This window comes from Cnephaeus nilssonii (assembly GCF_951640355.1).
Source record: "Cnephaeus nilssonii genome assembly, chromosome: 9".
Lineage (NCBI taxonomy): Eukaryota > Metazoa > Chordata > Mammalia > Chiroptera > Vespertilionidae > Cnephaeus > Cnephaeus nilssonii.
In genome coordinates this window covers 74,175,691-74,200,400 of record NC_137080.1, presented here as the reverse complement: position 1 = coordinate 74,200,400, position 24,710 = coordinate 74,175,691, and the positions used below count along the sequence as shown (strand labels likewise).

General features: G+C 34.9%; 1 protein-coding gene across 1 annotated transcript in view; it reads right to left on the bottom strand.

The window, feature by feature from the left end:
* The window catches only part of BMP5 (bone morphogenetic protein 5), a 113,810-nt gene extending 104,894 nt beyond the window's left edge, over positions 1–8,916 (bottom strand). Inside the window, exon 1 of the mRNA XM_079781460.1 lies at positions 7,725–8,916. Coding sequence (XP_079637586.1) covers positions 7,725–8,214 — 490 coding nt within the window. The 5' untranslated portion in view covers positions 8,215–8,916. The remainder of the gene's footprint in view (positions 1–7,724) is intronic.
* Positions 8,917–24,710: the final 15,794 nt, after the last annotated feature.

The window sequence follows — 24,710 nt, the reverse complement described above, 5'->3', positions numbered from 1 at the left end:
CAAGCCATGTGTGCTGTTGCCGCTTTATTTCACCAACTTGTGAATTCACTCTCACATTAATTTACAATTATCTCTGGAATTTTATAAATGAACTAGAACAAAGGTTTGCACACAGATGAGTAACTTGCACTGAAATTGAAGTGATTCTAGAACTCTTATTGACTAGATGGCCAATATTCATTTATGGATTTGTGCCAAATATCTTCAGTGTGTGGCTCAGGACCCACTCTCCAATGAGAAACATGACAGGAAAGCATGTCTAAGTATTTATTCCTCAGTCTCCCACCCTGCTGAGTATCTTGGGGTTGGCTACATGGCATCTCTCTCAAAAAGGCCACGGTTCCTGTGAAGATACCTTCTTCCTAAAGCTCTCCTTGGAGTTTTCTGGCCCTGGAGTGAAGGAAAGCTCCCCTCTGTTCCAGGTGCTGCATCATCCCATTTTGCCAAAAAGCCCTGCCCACAACATTTTAAAAATTACATTTGTTAAACCCTCCTCAAATGATTCATTTTACACATGCTGTCTATTTCCTTCTGGGACTTTGACCCACCACTGGGGATTAAAAAGAATGAATAGGTCATGTTCCTGCCCTCACAACATGTAATCAAATATGCAGGCTGGCTCCCCTGGCACGTGACCTGTGCGGTTCCCCAGAGCCCTGCACCCAGAAGGGCCCCATACTTGGTCTAATGCTCTGCTGCCATCACTCGGAATTCTTGATAATTTTTGAACCAGGGGCCCCCCAATTTTCACTTTGCATTGGGCCTCACCAATTATTTAGCCACTCCTGCAAATATGGTACAGATGTTGGACACAATGCAACTCTGATAACAATAACGGCCATTTATTGAGGTCTCACTGTGTTCCAAATACTGTTCTTAAACTTGTGTGCATATTAACTGATTTAATCCTCTCAACACCCAGTGGGGGGGAAAAACCTATTAGTATGGGCACTTTTTAGATAAGGAACCAGAGGCACAGAGAAAATTTAGGTTACTTGCCAGGAGTCACACGGCTAAGGAAGTATAGAATGTGGGATTCCAATTCAGACTTTCTGGCTTCTTCTATGCTACTCTGCTTCTGCGACGGAAGCACAAAAAGAAAAGCCATTTGAGCAGTATTAAGGCTTGAACTTAAGATTCGGAAAATATCCTGTGCGTCCTATTTAGAAAGATTATCCCCAGTTCCAGCAAGGACAGAAAATCTGTGCAAAACAAGTAATATTGAATTTTTCATATCATGACAGCATAAGAATAGCCGAAGGCATTTGTAAATATTAATAAATCTTCTGATTTTGACATGTCTCATAGTGTTGAATAAAATCTAAATGGGATTTACATCTGCTAATCCCAACATTTAAAAAAGCTATTTTTCTTTGTTCCTAACAACTCCAGGAAAGCTGTTCAACAACAAGAACAAAAATATTTGTTATTTGCCTCCAGGAAGAAGATAAATAAACAATTTCTAAGAGATAATCTAATTATAGTATTCATTTTTAAAATGCACAGTTGTTTCTTTAAATGCAAGCACTATACTCCGTTGTTTATGAAAAGAAAAGAGAAAGGGCACACCATTGTAAAGACAGACATCTTCATGGTCTTAGACTTTATAAAATGACACACACCCTAGTTTAATTTTTACACCAAACTATTTAACATCATGCAAGGTCTTGGTTGCTAAGTTTTATGTAATATTTATGTAATTCGCTGTCTTCCAAGTAGAGGAGACACACTTTCTTTAGTCATGAAGGTTCGTTGTTGTTTTCTTTTCTCCCCAAACCATTAACGATCCTTCTTCCTAATCTACAAATGATTTTTTTCTCATTTTAAACATTCTACACTTTAATGAATTACGTTTCTACCTTTGTAGATTATGATTTACCACAGCCATTTAGACAAGACATACAAATCAGGGGTCACCATTTGGTTGTAGGGATTCTTGTAAACATTTCTAAGAAGGCAGGTGAAGACTCCCACTGTTATTTTTATCGTACTGTCATAACATTAAGATCCATAACTGAACCTTAAACATCCCAATCTGACATCAAAATCACAACAGATCCCTTTTCCTCCCAAATACATGAGCCGGTTGTCAGGGCTGACTGGTGTGTTTTAAAGGCTATCTTGGCCAAGGGTATTATTTTAAGAGATGAGCAAATGGGGAAACCCCAGAGCTGAGCCAATAAAATATGAAGTTAAGGTGCAAAGAAGCACTCATAAACGTTGCTTAGAACAAGGGGTTCATTGTTTCCAGCCAACCCTCGCAGTGGCTCCTCTGATCTCAGCCCCTCTCTGTGCGTCAGGAAAGCCTCTTCCTTCAACCTGTGGTTTTTTTCTCAAGCTGAGCTACTACATTATTTATGACTGTAAATGTGAGTAGCCAGTCTGTACGCTCCTTGTACACAGACGCTGAGAGCCGCCCTCCCTTTTCCCCACTTTGGTATTTCTGTGTGGAAGGATGAAAGGGTTTTCCCCTGGAGCTGGTGTGGCTGGGGATGTTGAATTAGCTGCTGTGTCAGTATGAGGTAGACTGAGGATTTCCCAACACATCCTCCACCTGCACACCCAGAGACCAGCCTCTAATGACTCATTGCGTCCGTGTCTTTCTTTCGAGGGCTTTTTCAAAAATCTTCTATTTGTCTCTCTGTCTCATTCTCATTATGGTATGCCTCTGTTACTCCTGATCTCCTTATTCTCTCTCATCAGCTCTTCTCCACTTAAGAAAAGGAAATGTCTTCACAGAAGTGGCAGGAATATTAAATAAAAATAATATAAGCAAAAGTGTCATATAAACTAAAAGAGAATCGCATTTTTATTAGAGTTTTCCTTTTGTAGTTTTTGTTTAATGTTGCATGTTCCCCCCCCCCCTTTTTTTTTAACCTTCCCATAAACTTTTAAATTTTAATTGATGTTCTCTTAAATTCTGTCAGTGGGATCCTCAGGCAGAGGGGGAGGAGGCAAGGAAGAATGGGATGGTGGAAGCAACAATTACAAGGGATGGCAACAGAGCAGTTCTCGTGCCCTGGGGAGCTTTGCTCCTGATGGTGGAGGCCGTAATTGGCACATCATAACCTTTCCTTCCCAACTAAAGGGAAAACAGGAGACTGTACCTAAATGATCACTCTGTAACTAATTGATTTTCAGCTAATCTAAGCCTCCAGCTATGAAGAAACTAGGACCAAAGGCAGATCCCAGGAAGGGTGGGGGCAGTAAGGAGAAGGTGCCAAGAGAGCCTGGGGCTAGAAAGACCTCAGAACTAAAGAGAAAAAGCAAAAAAGGGGGGAGGGGGAGGAAAGAGGGAGGTGATATTTTTTAAAATGGAAGAATGAAAGAGAAGGCATTGGGGAGGTGGTGGGTGAAGTATTCCCAAGCCTTTCTGGAGGATGTTATCATCCCTTCCTACTTCCTGCTAAACGTTACACTGGCTATTTGTGAGTGACCATTAAAACTTGCAAAAAGCTTTTACTTAAACTGTGATGGTAACTATCTCTGCCGCCATGACCATCATTGGACAATAAAGTGCATTTAAAGGAAAACAAGAGTCCCGTTGGTCACATTGATGAATGCTACAGGTTGTTGAAGGAGAGAGAGAGCTCTCCACCCATAGCAACTTTTTTTCCCTTCAGAAGTTCAGTTTTAAAGAATAATATTTCTGCCATTATTAGCATTTGTGATTCCAGATATAATCCAGGAATGTGTACTATAATGGATTTAGATTATCTTTCCTCCCATTCCATTCTGCCTCCCTCAAAAAAAAAAAAATCTTGCATGTGTTTATGGGCATGTTTATGTTACACAGTGTTAATAACCCTGTTGGAGACACTACATAGATAGGCATCTTTAGGTAGATCTGTATATAAATTCCTCTACACTGGGCACTTGAGTCAGCCAAAAACAACAATAAATATCAATGATGTCTTTCAAATCTTTCAACAGAGTACATAAGCATTGTGTTTTTTTTTCTTCTAGTGCCAGGAGAGTTTAATGATTTGAGGAAGTAAGAGGAGAAGGGTTAATTTAAAGTTTTGAAAGCATTTTTTTAAATTTCATACCTTAGCATGCTAAATATATTGTTATAAAATAAATACATGTAAGCATTACATTTATATATTTTTCTGCTTGAGAATTAATATATATTCTTAAAATATATGTAAGTATTTGACTCTAAGCCAACTGATCCAGTCAGTCGAAAACCATTAATAAACCCAAAGTTCTTCTTTATCAGAAAAATACATGGAGACTAAGAATGATATAAACATAAATTTCCTGTATTTACTGATTTTTTAATTCCTCTAAAACATCTACAACATTGTCATTTTAATTATACTATCACCATGTAATTGATTTCTAACTAAAAGATCTTAGAAATGCTCTACATGTTTATGTTTATATAAACAGAAGGTATACTTAAATATTACAAGAAAATTACCAAGCAACTTCTTTTATTTGCATAGGTATTTGATATATAACCCTTAACATTTTTGATAAAGAGATGGCTAAAAAAGAACAAATTTACCATAAACACATTTTTGTTTCTAACAAAGTACTGTAGCATTGACTAAGAAAAAAATATTCACTGATATTCAATAGTTTTCTGGACAAATCAGAGAAGTCTACCTGTAAAAGCTAGAGAGTGTGAGACTGACTCAAGTTGGCCTCAAAATAATGCATAGAATAGAGTAGAAAGCTTCTCTTCACACAATTACTAATTAACATTTGTTTCTTAAAAATAAACAAATCACTACAATAATTTAAAGGTCAAAATAATGTGTTGAGTTTCATAGTTAGTTGTTTATATTGATCTTAACACAATTTCTTTACATTTTATTTTTTTCATTTGGTAAGCTAAATTGTTTTCCACTTATGGACAAAAAATTTTTCTCATCTGACATTTTTAAAATAGATATTTTGTTAATATGATTCAGAGTTTGAAATAAGTTTAATTGTTCTTGATGAGCAAAACTTATGTTGGAAAAAAATATCTTCCTGAATGACAAGATAATTGTAGAAAATCTATTATTTGACTTGAAATGACACAGGCAAGCATTCATAAAAAGGATGTTACTAGATCCTTTTAATATAATTTATCTTATTATGGGCAATGTCAACTGATTCTTTTCATATATTTAAATATCCAGGTGACTTCCTCAATACAAATCCCTAGCCTATTGCTAATTTGATCATTTGCCCTTAGTCCCTATAATATACATATAGGGACTAAGGGCAAATACTAAAATATAAAATAAAATTATCTTGAGTCTTATAAGAACATGAAACTTGTTGCAGATATTTGCTAATGAATGATATATAAGGACACTCAAATTCTCAGTGCAGTTAACAATGATATTACAGTGTCATCTTTTCTAAGTACACTTTGACCCATTTTATCACGAAAGAAATACAGAAAACCTTCTTACTAAGGTTACAACTTTTAGATATATTAGAAGGTATGGTCTGGGGATAATAAAATGAAATTGTGGTTCAATTTTCCTCAGAGACTAGTAGGAAAATTCAGTATCAGAATTAATTTATCAGTAATTTAATGTGAGAAATTTAGTTTGGAATATTAAATTTTTAAAAATCAATATGGTTTATTATTGAAGATAAATCATTACTCAGCAGTTCAAGTATGATAAAAATAAGTAAAAATTTTCTGAAGTTTATGTCCAATTATTTCTCTAGAGTAAAATGAATAATTATTTTTATGGTGTATTTAATGAACTAGTTATTATAATCCAAACAATATAACCAAAATTTCATTGATTTAAAAATGTAATCATTCTTAAATGATCAAAATGGTTCTAGAAGTCACTGAATAAAACTATTTATTATTGGTTTTGGTTTTCTTCTTCTATGTCGATTTACAAAAAGTAATGGCATATAGGTTCAAAATTATACTTAATTCCTTTCTAAAACACAAATGCACTTCTTTTGTAAATGATCAAAATATTCAAATATAATAAAATATTTTATTAGAACAGATTTATGACTGGGCTATTGTTTTTTAAAGTATATAATATAACACACTCTTCCGTAACAGATTTTAGATGACCTGAACTGATATTTTCAGTGATTTTGTGAATATGTAAATCATGCAAGATTGACATTTTTCTATTACAATAGTAAAATTAATTTAAATTATTGAATAATGCTTTAGAAATTGCTACAAAGTAAAAATATATCATGAGCCACATTTGCATGCCACTTAAAGAAGGAAAAGCAATCAAACAAATTTAGAACTAAGCTATATTTTAATGGCTTGAAAGTTTCAAATGAAACCTGTTAATTATATGTCAAAGAAAAGGTGTCCAGGACACCTGATTAGAGCAACCAATGATGACTTACTAAAAGTTAATAATGAGAGCTTTGTCTCTGGTAACATGAAACGTATGATTTATTATGCACCTTATCCTTCATGCTAGGACTGCTGAGAGCAAATGAGCAGAGCACATTAAGCAACATACATTATAAAAGTATCATGTGCTATTAGGAGTTGTTGCTATCTGACTTTTCAAAGAATATTTTTGAGATATATGAGGAAGTTTTTAATTAAGTCTATAATCAAATATGTCCATTTTAAATCAAAGCAGATTGCATATTTAAAAGTTTTTGAAGATCTTACATTAAAATGTTCTCAATTTTTTCAAGTTGATTAAACTTGTTAATACTATTTTTAGCCTTCAAAAATAAACATATTCTATCTTTTTATTATCTTGAGTGTCTGAAGAGAGTAAATTTTCACCTTCTGTATCTATTAAAACATTTAAATAAAACTATAGCACTTGTAAAATCCTTTTAAATTGGGAAACTTTAATATTATTGCAAGATGAAATATAAGGCATTAATTTACCATTTGATAGGGCCAATCTTTTAAAACTGCCATGAAAGTATCAACATTGAGTAAAACATAATTTAAAAAATTATTATATAATAATGTTATTAGTTAAAGAATTTCAATTAATTTTTATCTCAAATAAAAAGAAATTCTGTATAGGAAAAGACCATCCTGGCATGATTTACATTTCCCTTGATTCTGAAAATAATCAAATAGTTATTATATATTTTAATAATTACAGTTTATAATGTTAGATTGAAACTTTGTTTCTAAAATATTTTTCAGAGAATTTCAGTATCTCTCCCTGAAGCTATTTGATAGTCTTCTTTTACATTATTATTTGATCTTGGTTAATTTCATATCAATATTTTTGCAGTAGTTGCCTCCCCTGAATGAGTGATTCTGAGTAGCATATAAATATACACTTATATGTTTTCTAAATTACTAACCAAAATATAGCTCAAAATGTCACTTTTACTTTTCTGTCTGTAAATGCTTTTTAAAAATATTCCATTATTATTTTTTGCTCATATAGTTATTATGTATTATAACTATCCTCATAAATCTCCTTTTTTTAGACTGTTGCCTGTTTATTCATACATTTATACATTAAGTAAGGTTGATATTTTAACAAGCTCTGAAAAGACCCAAATCTACCCCAACTATATTTGTTCAATTTTAGCTTTTTATATTAAAAATAAAATACATATATGACTTCATTGCCTAAGGCAAAACCTTACATTGCATCAATGAAAGAAAGGAAACAGAAGCTGGAGAGGAGTTATAGAAAATGACTTTATGTAAACATGACCACCTACCAGGCAGCTACTTTACCATTAGAAAAACTTCCACTTTGTAATAACATAGATTAACAAATAAACGAACAACATACCTAAGTTGACAAAGCTCATGACCATGTCAGCATCATTCAGAAAGTTGGTATCATGTAGGCTGGCTAGAGGAGGACTCTGGGTGGTCAGGGGCGTCGTTCGAGATAACTGTATGCGACGAGGATACCCATTGGGAGAGGCTGGGTATCCCTTTCTTGCTCCTCTGGTCTCTCCTGCCAGGGATGCCCTCACTGAGTATTCCGACTCCTCAGGATTTTCTTCACTGGCCATAGCGTTGTATAGGTCCAGCATGAAGAGAGGTGCAGAGGAAGCTTGCTTTCCAGGTGAAAATGGTCTGGGTCTGTGAGGCAAACCCAAGATAGAGAGAATTTCCCTCTGTATTTCCCGTCTTTCATGGTTCCGTAGTCTTCTATAAATAAAACTGGAGTGAACATGATTGTCTCCCAAACCTCCTTTTGCATAACCCAGTAAAACCCAGCAGCTCCAGAGGAAACCCACAATACCCCTAAATAAAAATACACTCAGATGCATTTTTGTCCAAAAGCAAAGTTGATGTTTTTAGTCCTTCTTGTCCTCTTAAAAAAAAAAATCTAAGTTTCAAGGAGGTACAATTTCCCAGTAGCAGAAAAAAACAAATTTACCTATTCTTCATGACAGTGACATTTCTGTACCCAACATCCTCACTGATTTTCCTGCCCTATTTTAAATATTTTGGAATATGTCAAGAGTAGTTATTTCTAAGAAAGCTGAAACTCAAGTTTCCAATTATCCACAGTTGTTAAGAGTTTTTGCTGCATTGATGTAGCAGAAGACGGCTAATATTATTTGATCAGATGACCTAGGCATTCCTATATAAATTTATGATAATCAGGCCTTTGGTATTTGAATGAACGAAAGCTGATCTTCTGACAAACTGTAGTTCCCAAAGTTATCTTCACTTGATCTTGAGTTCTTCTCAACCCTGAAGCTCTTTCCAAGACAAATCCTGATTTCTGAATCACAGATCTATGCTGATCTGCACCTTGGTGTTGGAATATATATTTGTCCGGCAGCTTGGTGATAACTTTAACATCTTTTGTGTCGTCTTAGTGTAAAATACGACTCAAGGTTGTACTATTCAAGTAAATGTGTTTCCCTGTATTTACTTGAAAACCTTCCTGTAAGTCCATTCACTCCCTTTCTCCTTCTTACAGTTAATTCCACCTCCAGCAGGCACAAATATACCAGCCCTCTTCAAGGGAGATCTAAAGAGTAATGTAAGCACAACCCTGCTGGGAAAGAAGAGGCTTCTCATTGTAATTTGAAACTGGTAAAGCAAAAAGAACTTAACCCTTTTGCTACCAGAAAAGCCTCCATTTTCGCAATTTTATAGTCACGTATCTGACACAGAACAGTGGTGAATGGGGCATATAAATTCTAGGGAGGAAAAAAAGCCAATTTTCAAGCAGCAGATTGAAAATTTTGCCACCAATTTTATGGAGTACTCTTTTAGATCTTTCTTTTATAGTACACATTTAAAACACTTCTACGTGAAGTCTCAGGTTGTGGCTAAATGAACATGATATGTTTCAGTTCTGTATTTGAGTTTATTTCTGGTTTTTACAAGTTATTAAAGTTCACTTCTTACAAAATAAAAGGAGGAGTTGTAAATTGAGGTTAATTTGTTGTTTCTTAATTACAGCCAGATCTTTTACAGTAGAGAATTAATCACCGGTAATTATATTTTAGATATCAAAGTCGTAGTTATAATAATTCAATAATGGTAATTAGGTAGCCCAGCTTTAGTGGTATTTAAATACCAATATTTTAAGCAGAAAAGTATATTCATATTTCTCTCATTAAGTAAGTGTGGTTGAAATACAAACATCCTAAAGATGTAGTGTCATGATTCTTAACTTTTAAGTACTTTTAGTTGAAATGCAAACAGACTTACAAATTAGGTACTTCCCATTAATTGTGCTCAGCACTTTGATTGGTTTTAACCCATGCAAATAGACAGAAGTCAAATATTGTTCATGACCACATGCAGATTGAAATTTGCCTGTTTAAAAGTTGATGGGTATAATGGGGAAAGTGCACACTTTTCTAAAATACCATGCTTAATCCGAGGAAATGAGCAAAGTACGTGTTTATCCTTAATGTTTAATGCCTTTAAAAATTGGAAGTCTCAATGTTTTTGTGCAGCTATAATTTTCCTTACAAGCTCTCCCTTAACCTTAGGGCTCACAGTACGTTCATTGTCTGGAATAGTATTCTGATAGCTGTGTTGATTTATCAAGCAAATTCTAGCATGATTATGAAATTTTAATGTTTTTCCTTTACTCTGCCTAGAAGCACTGCTTTCTTGTTTAATGTATTTTAAAATATTTCCCGTGAGTGTCTAAATCAAAGCCATATTTCTCACAAGTCCTCATTTCATTGGTAAAGGCAAGCTACTGAAAAGGCTTACAGGATCTGATTGTATGCATCACTTTTCTCTTACACAAACTCACGGCACTAAAATGTGATGATGCTATTTAATATTTGCCTTACTGAAAATTCTTTGTTAATAGCCATGTGCAGTAGAGGCGCCCAATGTTGGCATACATAGAACACGGATATCACGTGAATAGCAGGACATTTTAGAAGTAAAGGAAGAAATACCATTTCAATAAGAAATGGTTTAAACCACTAAAATTCTTGAAATTGTATATTCCATATCCAAACCAAATGAAGAATTTTTTTGGTCATTGGTGCAAATTCAAAGCAAGCACTTTGAGACAAAATGTTTCCCTTGGCATTTATAAAAACACACCCCAAATAAAGTATACGACGGTTTTCTTCTACATTCTATAATCAGTTATCCAGGTAATGAATTTGCTCCCTGTCTCTAAAACACAGCATAGAGCTACAAGAAGTAACTGGCCACTAGAAGAAGGGACAACTCCTAAAATCTTCCTCGTGTGCTTCTTTTTTCCTTAAGACACAAGTGAAAAATAAAAACGAACCTAGGCAGCATGAGTCTCAAAAACTCATTTTTCTAAAGCATGATTTGTAATATCAACCACTGTGATTGTAATTTAATTGCTTAACCAGGCACATAGCCTACCTCTATATTGGAAATCAATTGTTAATAATCTTGGTCAGAATTTTTAGTATCCACCCACCCCCTACCTTCTCTTTCAACTCAGACTAGACTTGGCAAACATTCATTTTTCAAAAGGATCAACATGTGCAACGAGAGAAAGAAAATAAAGATGACAAAAACCTGCCAGGAACAAAGAGGAAATGCTAACCACCAAACAAAAAGTCAGATTCATTTTCAATGAAAAGTAAATGTACTTTACCACATCGTTTGGTTTCCCAGATAGATTTATATCTAAGTATACGGGAGCAATTTGAAAGATAAAGTATTCTGCAAGTATGTGGCATAAATATTTTAAATTTCAGAGCATGTATTCAAAAAGTGTAGAAGTCAATGAAATTACTGAATAAATGTCTGCTGAGGAAGAAGTTGAGACAGGAAAACATCCAGGGCAACGTAAGAATTGTTTCTAAATAGAAGTACATTTCAATAAAAACTCACCTCGCAGAATGTACTATTTCACTGGGGTCTATACTAATATAAGTGACCTTTCAGAGGGCAAAAGAGACAATTGAATTCATGTAGCAATACTTCTTGACTGTCATTTTTTTTCTGTTCGTTTTGTCTTCCCTAAAATTTGACACACTTAGCCCATAAGAATGTAAACCTACTATGTTCAATAGACTGACTTCATTTTTCCCCAGACTTTCAAGGCTGCAAAAAACTCTTTTAAAACCTGCTCAACAGAAAGTTGCAGCATTTTGTAAATCTATTTTGTTCTGGAAGGGTCTTCCTATTTCATTTCTAAGTGTGTCTCTTTTCATTGTAATGTTGGTTTCTCCATGAAACAAAATTTCTTATGGAAACATATAACTGCAGTGAAAGACAGATGTCCAATATAAGTGGTACCTACATTCCTAAACCATCTCTCAAGCTTGGAAAACAATCCAAAATCATTTGAATATCATCATAAAATTCTTGGGCAAAAGCTATCTGAGATTGTATTGGAGGGAGTAAGGGGAAAGGGTAGGAAGTTAGGAGAGGTTGGTGGTAGATGGAAAAGTCAGGGAAGACATCCCCATCTAGAATCTTTTTGGTGAGTACATGCACAAGCACAGAACACAGCAGCATCTGTGATATTAAATTGCCTTCAGTTCACTCTTTTTTTTGAGCCAAAAACATAGCATAGAGAATGTGGCGCTCATAGGAGTGGTCCCAAGGAAAGCAGAGTGGTGTTAAAACACCACCATCTGACTTAAATTCTCCTGTCATACCTGAAAGGGGTTGCAATCATGCACAGTCCACACTGTTTGTCTATCTAATTAATACTTGCTAAGGAAAACTTAGAAATGAGTAACAAAATACAGTCACTAAAACTGTTTTGAAATGTTTGGTATTATTTTTAACGGATGATGACATTATTGAATATTTTTAAGGGAATAGAGGATTTTTCAATATGTTTTGTATTATAGTATGTTTCTAAGATTGTTTTATATTATTTCAAGAGGGTGGGTATGCTAATAGTTACTTAAGGGAGAATAAACCAACATTTAATCACTAGAAATCAAACACTGTTAATAAAATGCCCATCTAAGGGTTGTATTTGAAAAATAGACTCCAATTGCCTGACCTCAGAACATTTGGCCAGAGAAATTATTAGAGCAGATGCTTTATCCATCATCCAAATTGACAAAATATTTTAAATAAGTAGGTTGACCATTGAGCCATTGTGTAGTTAACCTAAAAGAAATATCTTCATTTGTAGAGCAGTTGATAAATTTGAAAGCTCATTCACAACAATTCACAACTTGAAAATATTTATTCATTTAACAGATATTTATTGAATGCCTGCTGTGTAACTACTATGTTTACATGCTTTAGATATACAAAAAATTCAAACCAGGTTCTTGTCCTTCCAGAGTTTTTAATCATATGATATTGTCATTTCACTTGATTTAAGGGCATAAAATTATTTAACTGTGGTTACAATTGAGACACTTCTACTTTTTTTTTGAGAGAGAGATTTGCTAGAATGCAAACTGTATAAAAGTAGGGGGTAAGTTTATTTTGTTAACCAGTGTCAAACAGTACATATTAGCAATTCAATGAATATTTGTTGAACAATCAATTTTCTTAACAATGATGAACAATATTCCAGAGATTTTTCTTTTAAGGTCAGTATTCTTTGAAAACATAGTTGTAAAGATTCATTAGGCATACTAGTTGACGAATTACTGTAACCCTCGTTAGGTTGGCTCACCCTACTTTTTATAAGGAAACTTGCAGGTTGCATGCCTAATCCCACAGTTATGAATCCAAGTGCTAACTTTGGTCAATACTAGGTAATTATAATGACCTAGAAGGAAAAGTATCATGTAATGAATCATATTAGCACTTGCAAAGTATCTTGGTCTATCATGACAGAGAGAGCTGAATAGGTGATTGCCTATTGAATTAAAGTGGCCCTTGACTCAAAAGAGCAATTTCTGTTCCTATCAATTAATACCTCACTTCTTTGAGTTGTAATGGCTTACAAGTTTTGTTTTAGATTTTTGGTGCTCTTTTTATGGCCCATATTACAATGCAATAAACCCTGAGAGTGCCTACTCTTTAACAAACATTAGCAATTAACACCATACCTGCTAAGGCTTAAGAGGTATGCAGTAGTCCCCCTTTCTTTGTGGGGCTATGTTCCAAGACCCCCAGTGGATGCCCGAAACCATGGATAGTAGTGAAATATACATACCTATGGTAAAGCTTAATTTATAAATTAGGCACAGTAAGATGAAAATATTAAAATAGAGTAATCATAAAAAAGTACTATATTAAAGGTTATGTGAATGTGGTCTCTCTCAAAATATCTTATACTGTACTCACCTTTTCACTTGAAAGAAATACTTTACAGTTTCTCTTTGGCATATCCGAGTTGCCAGCCTCACTACTCTTGTACTTTGAGACCATTATAAGAAGAATAAGGATTACTTGAACTCAAGGACAGTGATGCCTCATCAGCCAATTTTATAATGGAGGCAACTACTAATTCACCAACAGGCAGATAGTATATATAATGTGGATATGCTGGACAAATGGATGATTCATGTCCCAGGCATGGTGGAATGGGAAAACATGGTATCTCATCATGCTAATCAGAACAGTGCACAATTTAAAATTCATGAATTGATTATTTATGTAATTTTCAATCATGGTTGACTGTGTGTAATTCAAAATGTGGAAAGTGAAACCACAGATAAAGGGGGACTACTGTATACAGGGTTGAGTAGACACTGGGATGAGGTGAGGTCAGAAAATGCCTAGAGTCGGGGAAAAGGTACTTGATAAGGCAGGTTGGAGAGAACCAAAGTAAAAGTCTTTAAACCCCCACTTTTCATACTTTACAGAAGTCATCCTACCAGCATGTTAACCAATTCAAAATCTATAGAAATGTTATATGAAAAACACAACTGCCCATGTATCCCAAATTCCCATGAAGAGTAAGTTAATCCTCAATGGAAGATAAAATATATTTACAATGTTAATCACCTTATGCTCATAATGAGACAATTTGAAGGAAATTTAAAAATTACCTAATGCAAAATTGCCTGGATAGCATACGTACTATTTATTATCTGTAATGCTTTAATTAAATGGCCCTACTTTTCCATAGCATCTTTTTGCCCTCAGGAAACATCCAATATTTCATAGAATCATCATCAAAAGCTTTAGGATAAATTTAGAGCCTAATAAATTAGCACCAATTAAATCACAAAAATTGTCCATTCAGCAACAGAAGAAAAATATGTGTACCTGTCACCTAAGACCCACTAATACCTTGCAACATGAGATGGATGATATGAACTCTGTGTCCTAAGACATAATAACCCTGGGTAAATATAACTAACAATGAAGATGATGGACAATAATTACTAATAATATTCAAGCTATAAGCATATAATATTGCACTAACACAAGGTTCTTAAATCAGGTTGCACATTACAATCACAAATGAGGAACAGGGAGAATTTTAAAGAAATACTAATGATTGGGCCACACCAAAGACCAATTAAATCATAACTCTTAAGAAGGAGCTAAGGCACCAGTCTTTTTAAATACTAACTAATACGTAACCAAAGTTGAGAGCCCCTAACAAATATTCTTGACAATATCTAAACCACTACGCACACAATAAGAGTTTGTTTGAGTATCATAATAGAGTTTCCAAAGTACAAGACCCTCTTTGGTATGCAATAGATTGTTATTTAAACAAATACACAATGCTTGCATCCAGAAAACCTTTTGCACTCATTTATATACTAAATACAGCTTATTCTGCACTGAAGCAATAAACAAAGCAGATAGTTCCAGCTCTTCCCAATTTTAGAGGTCAGTTGTTTCTAGGACAATTTCCTTACCTATTAATATCGATTAATATTTGAATGCAGAGGTTAAATGCAGTTTTTTAATAACCAAAACGGTATTGTATCACAGGATAAATAAGAATATATTACTCAAAATGGCATCTGTTTATCACAGTCCTCTTGGCTCTCATTTGAAGTTTTCTTCTTGAATTATAATATAATGTGAATCACAAAGCCTGATCCATTACAACTCTAAAATTCAATTTAAAAATAGTTATCTAAACTCACGTTACAGGTTCCTTTCATGCCTGTACTAGATGTGTTCAGTTCTGAACTTTTCCTAACTTTCTGGTTTTTAGACGTGTGTGTGTGTGTGTGTGTGTGTGTGTGTGTGTATGTGTGAGTGTGTGTGTTGGGGGATGGTGCACGCACACATTTCTCAGAAGCTCCCTCTTAACTGGATCTCCTTTCCATCTTCCTTTCCCAGTTACTTTCTATATTTAAAAGCTATTGATTTTCTCTTCTTAAGCCTTGCATTCTCCTGATATCTCCTGTTCCTCCATTTTACAATAAACTCTTTATCTAGCTGTCTCCATTTTTAAAAGCCTTATCCCTCCTAGTGTTCTTATCTAGAACTCTCTTTCAAGTGTGTAACTGTTTTCTTTATCTCTCACCTTTCACCACCCCTCTCTTCCTGCAGGGTAATCCTACCCTTCTCCCTCTTAATCTCTAGTTCTTTTTTCTTCCTCCTAGAAGTGTTGTATTTTCTATAACTGCATGTTCATTAGCAAGGCAGTGATAGCATCAAATTGCAGTATAATAACATTCTCCCCATCTGATAAATGCATTTTACTCTGAAGCTGCTTCTGTAGAAAGGGATGTGAATTTTGAAGCCTATCAACCCAGCTCTCGGTCAGTGTTTTCAAAGGCAGACATAAATCCTTTTGAAACATTCACAACTTTTAATAATAACAACAATAACTGTATTTTAATGAGATATACAGACTACAGTGCAAATACAAGAAAATGATCTAAATAGCTATTGAAATTAAATCCTGATGATAGTTCACACCTAGAATAATGACTTATTCTCAATATTTTTATATTCTGGCATCAGATATTTCCCCTATAAGGGGGCTCTTATCCAATATGCTATATCATCCAATACTGTCTTCTAAATTGTCCTTTAAGACTTTTCCTAGAAAATTCCCTGGATATAATGCTTATTAATTGCATGTTGTCTTCCAACCATTTTTAAAGAATAAAGTTAAGCCGAAATGTCTACAATTTCTAATGTAATCCAGGAATTTCTCACACGTAGATATACAAATCCGTGAGAAAGATTCATTAGTATTAGACAAAGTCAATTTGATAATGTCTCCTAGAGTGGTTTAAATGCCAACATTCACAACTGGTCAAGCTTTCAAGCTCTCTTTAGGTGGCAAAAGTTATTTCTATGGAACTCTGAAGCAGTTCAATTATTCTGAGCTTTTGCTGTTCTAAATCTACAGATGCTAATGGGTACTTAGTTCTACAGTTATAAAGCCAAGAATATTCTGGCATTATACCTCTACCAAACAGAAGCAGTGAATCATTCATATGCACTAAGTCAGAATATATAAGGATAAAATTAATAACTATAGGGCATGAGCTTAAAATCCATTGCCTTAGAATATGTATACTATTTCCTTTGCAAGTATCCCAACGCCATCTGTATGCTTAAATCTTCTAAGAGGTACTCACTATATCTTATCACTTAAAATGTGTTCAGAGAATCTCAGCCAGGAAGCTAGATTTATATCTTGATTTTGCCACTTACTGTCTGAATGACCTTGGAAAAGTCACTTTGGAATTCAGGGGTGAGGAACTTTATTTCTGCCAGGGGCCATCTGGATATTTATAACATCAGTCAAGGGCCATAAAAATTATCAACTTAAAATTTAGTCTGCTATATTTAGTCAAACATGTAATTAACTCACCCCTAACGCCTTGGCAGAGCTAGACCAAATGATTTTGAGATCCTTATATGGCCCATGGACCTGGACATTCCTCACCCCTGAGAGAGTACCAGGAAGGGCTCACTCTTCTGAATCTAAGTTTCTTTATCTGTGAAGTGGTCGGGGGGGGGGGGGGGTGAGGGGAAGGGGGAGCGAGGGGGGGAAACCCCTCACCATGGTTTGCTGAACCCATTAAAATGAGGGAATATATGAGAAAATATTTCATAATAGTCAATGTGTTTCATAACTTACTGTCATGGACACGTGGCCCAATAGAATTTAGATTATTGTAAGCTTTTCCATTGTTTGGTGCACAATGATAAACTGAGACCCAATGTTTGTATTCCTATTTAACCACTTGATGGAGAGAAAAACATTTGAAAATTACTATGAAAAGATCATTCTTCAAAAGAAGGTTGTTATGTCTACAGATAGACAAAGTTAGACAAAGCCAGGGATTTTATGCTGTTATCTTCATGCACAATCTCCTAACATCTTGAAGGACATAAAGCATCACTCTCCTTGGTAATACCCACTCCCTGTTTTATCAGTCCATCTCAAATCTGTTCCTATTTTTATCCTAGTGCAGTGGCAAAAAAAAATAGGTTTGAGTAATTAACTGCTCCTCTACCGCACAAGGAGGAAGATGTAAAATGCATATCTAGCCCGAGGTTTCCCATTAGTGTTAAGGAGATATCTGCTTCTGAGTGAAAAGAGAGGAAGGGATGGCTTGCTCAGCTAGGATTCGAGTAAGCAACATGTGGCCAAGGACTGGGAACAAGAACTGACCAAAACATATAAGCATGCCTGAAAGGTGTGGTATTCCAAAATAGAGACATTTATTCTACACGGTTTACAGCACTGGTTTTGTATTAGAACAATTGATTCAAGTAGTGGTTCTGGTACTCCCTACTTTGTTACACATGAGAAAGATTATTAACACCTTTGCCTCAATTTCTTCACCTTAAAATGGGATATTAATAATATTTATTGTAGAGGATTGTTATGATTTTTAAATGACACAATATGTGAACATTCTTTCATAAGTGTAAAGAAATCATTACGACAGCATTTGCCACATTTATTATTCAGCACACTTTCATTGAGAGGCTTACTGAACAATTTTCATACCTTTACAGAGAGATTGCCCAAAGCATTTAGCATGTGAGTGTACATTTAGAATAAACAAAGATATTTCAGTGGTGGTGGTGACGAAGGGAAGTTATAATATGCAGAATTTGACAAACAAATTGTCCATAAAGTCATTAAGAAACTGATGGCTGAGCTGACAACTGTTTTGCAAAACACATCCTAGGATTGGTCTTCAACCAGCACATTTTGGGAAAGAATGAATCTGTGTCTGTTTTGACGGGAGAGGCCAGATAGAAACAGTGATTAAAAGTCAAGAGACATATGAAAACATGCTCAAAGTCACTAATCATCTGAGAGATGCAAATCAAAACAACAATGAGGTACCATCTCACACGTGTCAGAATGGCTATCATCAACAAATCAACAAATGACAAGTGCTGGCGAGGATGCAGAGAAAAAGGAACCCTCATGCACTGCTGGTGGGAACGCAGACTGGTGCAGCCACTGTGGAGAACAGTATGGAGTTTCCTCAAAAAATAAAAAATGGAACTCCCATTTGACCCAGTGATTCCACTTCTAGGAATATATCCCAAGAAACTAGAAACACCAATCAGAAAGGATGCACCCCTATGTTCATAGCAGCACAATTTACCATAGCTAAGATTTGGAAACAGCCTAAGTGCCCATCAGCAGATGAGTGGATTAGAAAACTGTGGTACATCTACACAATGGAATACTATGCTGCTGTAAAAAGGAAGGAACTCCTGCCATTTGCAACAGCATGGATGGACCTGGAGAGCATTATGCTAAGCGAAATAAGTCAGTTGGAGAAAGATAAATATCACATGATCTTACTCATTTGTGGAATATAATGAACAACATAAACTGATAAACAGAAACAGATCCAGAGACAGAGAAGCATCGATCAGACCGTCAAACCTCAGAGGGAAGGTAGGGGAGGGTGGGGGTAAGGGGGAGAGATCAACCAAAGGACTTGTATGCATGCATATAAGCCTAACCAATGGACACAGACACCAGGGCAGTGAGGGCTTGAGTGGCGGGGAGGAGCCAATCGGGGGGATAAGGACACATTTGTAATGCCTTAATCAATAACAAAAATAGAAAAAAAAAAGTCTATGTTCATGAACCAGACTGAATTTGAATCCTGACTCCACTATTGCACAGCTATGCAACCATGCTCTGCCTCAGTTTCCTGATGGGTAAAATGGGGATAATAACAGTTCCTACCACATAGGATTTTATAAGGATTACATGAGCTAATAAATGTAAAAGGACTTAAGCACAGGGCCTGGCACTTAATAAATAATAAATGTCAGGTACTATTAGAGTTCACTACTTGATGACCAATTTCTGGAGGACAGGACCCTCTTAGGAATCACTAGATCCTCAGTGTTTGGCACACAGATAACCAATAGAATGAATTTGTTTAAAAATATCTACTAAGCATCTACCTGTAGCTAAACAATAGCAACTATAAAACAAACAGTAATAAGTATTGACATGTCTTCAATTACTTTACCAATATAACATCCAAGTCTAAGAAATGTAGGTCATGACTGACTGGTCCATATAAACTACAATTGCATTGATAACACAGCTCAACAAAATGCATCCTGCAATTTAATACACAAAAGGTCAAAATGGTTATCCCATAAAAATGTTTTCTTATGCCAATGTGACCTATAATTTCCAAGTACAACAATGTGACCTATAATTTCCAAGTATAATTTCTATGAACTATTACAAATAAGAATAAAAAAATATGTGCTTTTTCCCTGGCTAGTGTGGCTCAGTTGGTTGGGCGTTGTTCTGTGTACCAGGAGGTTGCCAGTTCGATTCCTGGTCAGGGCACATACTCTGGTTGTGGGCTCGATCCCTGGTTGGGGGCGGGCAGGAGGCAGCCTAATCAATGTTCTGCTCTCATATTGATGTTTGTTTCTCTCTCTCTCCCTCTCCCTTCATCTCTCTCTAAAAATCAATAAAAAATCTTTTTTTAAAAGTGCTTTTAACAGTAGCTTTCTTGAACAGAATAGATACAGTTTCACTTTTTCAAATGATATAAATACCTTGAGATATACTACATAGAAGTAAGCATAGTATGAGTCCAAGGAATAAAAATCAGTTCATGACTTTTATCTTTTATGTCCTTTCACTCACCAAATGTAGACTATTTCACTGTCATTTGTGTTCTTTCAATAGGGTGGCAAGGAAGGAGAAGAGAGATTAAATTAAAACTAGTCCAACCTGTTCTGTCCTAGAAATTTTTCTTAAGTTAGGTGGTAAAGAAGTTCCAAAAAGCATTTAAAAACTTTGTCACCAACACAGATAACTGAAAAATAAAGTGTTTATTCATTTTGATAAAATCAGTTATAAAACTAAATTTGTTTCATCAAGTGAAAATAGCTATCATTCAAATACATAAAGGCTTTCTTTAGAAGTTGTTTTAAAAAGTGCTGTGAATGGTTAATTAATTTGCATTTGGTATTATTTGCCAAATATAGCCAATCATAACATTTACATATAGTAGATGGACAGAGATAAAATTCCCAAGTCCAAATATGCAACCATAATAAGTGGAAGAGTTTACTTTTTCCCACATTTATGAGAATGAAAATGAAAGTCTTTTGGTGTTCAGACCAAAATCAAAACAAAATTCCTGAACTTCTGTTTTAGAATTTCGAAGCCAAGCCTTAGCTAACAAAGTAACAATCCGCCGCACTGTTGCAAAGCTCTTAAAAAAATGGGGTTTTATACAAACACTGACAGGCTCTGACCATCAGTGGCATTAGGAGGCGCCACCATAATTGCAGTCTCCTGAAGACATAACTTATTTCAGGCAAAGTAGGAGAGCCAATATTTTGTATTTTAATTAAGAAACCTGGACTTTGTTTATAATAATTGGCTGTTAGGTCAATTCTTGCCAGGATATACTTGTAAAAGAGAATTTTTGCCTCAAGTAAGCTTTCATTTAAGATTTTGCAACAGATTTAGGATTTGGGATGGAATCCTTTTCAATTATTTATTTTAGTTGCTTTCATTATAATACTAATAGCTTAATATATTTGCGTATGTTTTCAACCTACTCATCAACGGCTATAAATATTCATTATTTGCTTCTTGAAGAAAATTTTTAATCATACCGATGAAAATATATTGTTTGCTATGAACACAAAAGACAAACTGTTTTCCTCATTTAACTAGTTAGACCTGAAAATAAATCAGTTTGCACAGTGCTATAAAATGACTCAATCAATATTCAAGACAGAGTGGAACACCAAAGAGATCATCTAATAACACATAAAACATCTTAGATGTGAAACACCCATATGCTCATTTTGAAAAAAAAAAAATATATATATATATATTGGCTATTCAGATCAAAGCATTCTATATAATAAACCCTTTAAAGCTCCTATTGTCCAAAATGTTTTTCTTTTCAATTATAATTATCTTTTGGCACATGTGACAATAGTAATATTGCTTAGTATTTGTTTTAAAAGTAAATTAGAGGAAGAATATGTCTGAAAATTATAGCTCAGGAAAATTGGGTTCCAAAGGAAATCCAATGGAACACTGCCACCTTTTGGTTACACAAATGGTAAAGTTGCAGAAGTTTACTGTAGCCTTTTTGAATGAAAATGTTTAGACAGACTTTCAGATTTTAGAAATAGGAATCCTATCTCTGTTGGTATGAAAATAACCATCGTAAATTTTTTTTCTTCTCAGTTGTAGTAATTTATTTTTAAGTATTTCAGTTTCCATTTTGCAAGTTCATCCTCAAACTCTTGAACTTTAGAACCTGGAAACGATTCTTTCTGTTTATTTTGTAAAGAATGGCAAGTAATGAACAACACAAAGGACTTTTACATCCTGGGCCTGTCACGAGCATTTCTATGACTTCTCTTTATACCTAACCACAACACTACCCTACAGAACAGTATTTTGCAGAGACACACTCAAATTCCCCAAAGTACTAATTGCATTTCTTTCAGCTGGAAGGATTTATGCCTTCTCACTCCTAAGTGTTTTATGTATACAACTTTAAATTATAGGGCAAAAGAAATGATACAGTAGGTGCCTAAGCACATATAGCAACTAATTGGCGTGTGAGAAGAAATAAAGGGCTAAATATAGACAGAGATTTTATTTAGAGGAGGACCTGAAACTATGAGGTTGTCTAAGCATAGGGACAAAACAAAATAAAGCAAAGCAAGAGTGGGAGAGTAGATAAGCATTAATAAATAAGATAAATAAAAGAAATAGTTGTACAACAAATTATACTATTTTTTTTCAGTTCAGTTCCTGCAACCTAATAAAGAGCCCCTTTAGCTATAAAAGTAAAGAAACAGTAAATAATATGTAATCAAAATGAAATAAGAACAAATATATAGATGAACATAAAGAAAAGAGAGAGAAATTCCTAGGTGCCAGCAACCAAGAAGCAATCTAAAAATGAGAGATTTGTCAAGTGACTCCCTAGCTGTTCAGGGACTTATCAGACTCAGGTAGAGCCCTATTTCTAGGGGCTGCAGATTAAATGTCCATTTGTAACATGAACATGACCTTGGGCATACATGAGTTTATGTGTAAAACCTGAGATGCATGTAGAGAGCTAGAAAAATGATGTGACTCCTGAGTGACAGAGAAGAGGAATAAAATCACTCTACCTGGAGAAGTCTGGGGAAGTAACAAGAATATATTTGATGTGGCCCAAGAATCCAAGTGGAAAACATAAAATTCTCTTTTAAAAGTTAAAAGCCTGTGTGGTACTATACTGTCTTTCAGGATAGCAGTAGAATCTCCAAGCTTAGAAATGAAAAATTAATCATAAACTAATTAAACACAGCATCGCTTCAACAACCTGTGGTCAACAGTATTACAATAGAGGGGAACATACAGCAGTAATAGGATATTAATTATAATTTAGGTTATGAAAAGGCGGTAGCTCTCATCTCAGGTGTTTTCTCTTTTTCATTCTCTGGCTCTTTTGAGTCACCAGCTGTCCCGCTCTGAGGACATTCAGGCAGCCTATCGATAGGCCCACAAGGTGAGGACCCAAGGCCTAATAGCAGCCACTTAAGTGAATTTGGAAGCAGATCTTCTGAGACCTGTCAACAGCCTCATGAGTGAATTTGTAAGCAAATCTCTCCCTCCATCCACCCCTATCATACCATCAGATGATACCATGGCCACAAACAATGGCTTAACTGCAGTCTCATGAGAGATCTTGAGCCACAGGCATCTATTTATGCTGGGGCCAGATTCTTGACCCACAGAAAGTATAAAATAATAAATGTTTGTTCTTTTAAGCTTCTAAGTTTGGTGGTTATTTGTCATGCATCAATGACTAGTTTCTTACATGAGTAAGATGTCCTTAAATCTAGGTTAATTATTGGTATCAGTATCTCAACATTCATAATGGAATGCTAAAGAATATCACCAGATAGTCCATTTGCTAAATATGGACCTGCCATCAATAAACTTTATAGATATCAACATTTTTAGTCATAAAAGAAAATAAATATCAAAAACTGTTTCTGATTTTAAAAAACATGGCTGAGAAACAATGCAGAAAAGATATTTTAAGGGACACACCATTCATGCACTGCTTAAAAGACTTGATCTAAAGATGAGGTATAAAATAAGCTATACTGTATTAGCTTTTCTAAATACTGATGTTGACACTAGTATCCATCTCTAAATATATCCCTTTTAAAGCATCACATGAAATTTTTATTTTAAAATTCAGTTCTAAGGAAATATGTTTCTATAATTTCATTCATTCATTCAATAAATATTTACTGCTTTATCATAAATTAGGCATTCAAGATTATACTGGGAATATATTTATTAGGGGGGGAAAGTGTCTCTGCCTGCATAGAAGTAACATCTAAGAAACAAGCAAATATTAAACAACTGATCCCAAGTAGAAAGATGATAAGGTAAAAGCTTCAACCAACACCCCCAAATGGCAGATATCAGATATCAAAGAGAAGTGCTAGACAAACATAAAAATTTTCCAAGGGGATTTATAAAAACCAGTTAAACAACCCATAACTCCTTTACCTCAAGAGTAGAAAGGGTTCACAAGTAGAGAATACTGCTGTTGTGTTGTGGGTCTCTACTTGTTTTTGTCTGCCTCTAACACGAAACTTAACCGTAATGACAAGGGTTTCAATGCGTCTCCTCAGAGAATCTGACATGTGCACCTTAACATTGGGAGTTGCAATGGATGGTGTTCTACTCCCACCTAGAAAATGTTAAAGGCAAAAAACCTTGGGCTAATGGCTCTGATCGTGGATCAAGGGAGATGGCCAAGTTGAGATGGGCTTATAGTTCCAGAATTCATTAAAGCAAAAGGCACCTGAGGGTTTTCCATAGACCTGATTTGGACCATAGATGCAGGAGAGTCAGTACATTAGGTCGTGTTAGGGCCTTGTCCACAAAGGCTATCTAAAGAGTGAACTGGCTGCAGTAGAGAGAAGTTAAAAGCATCCC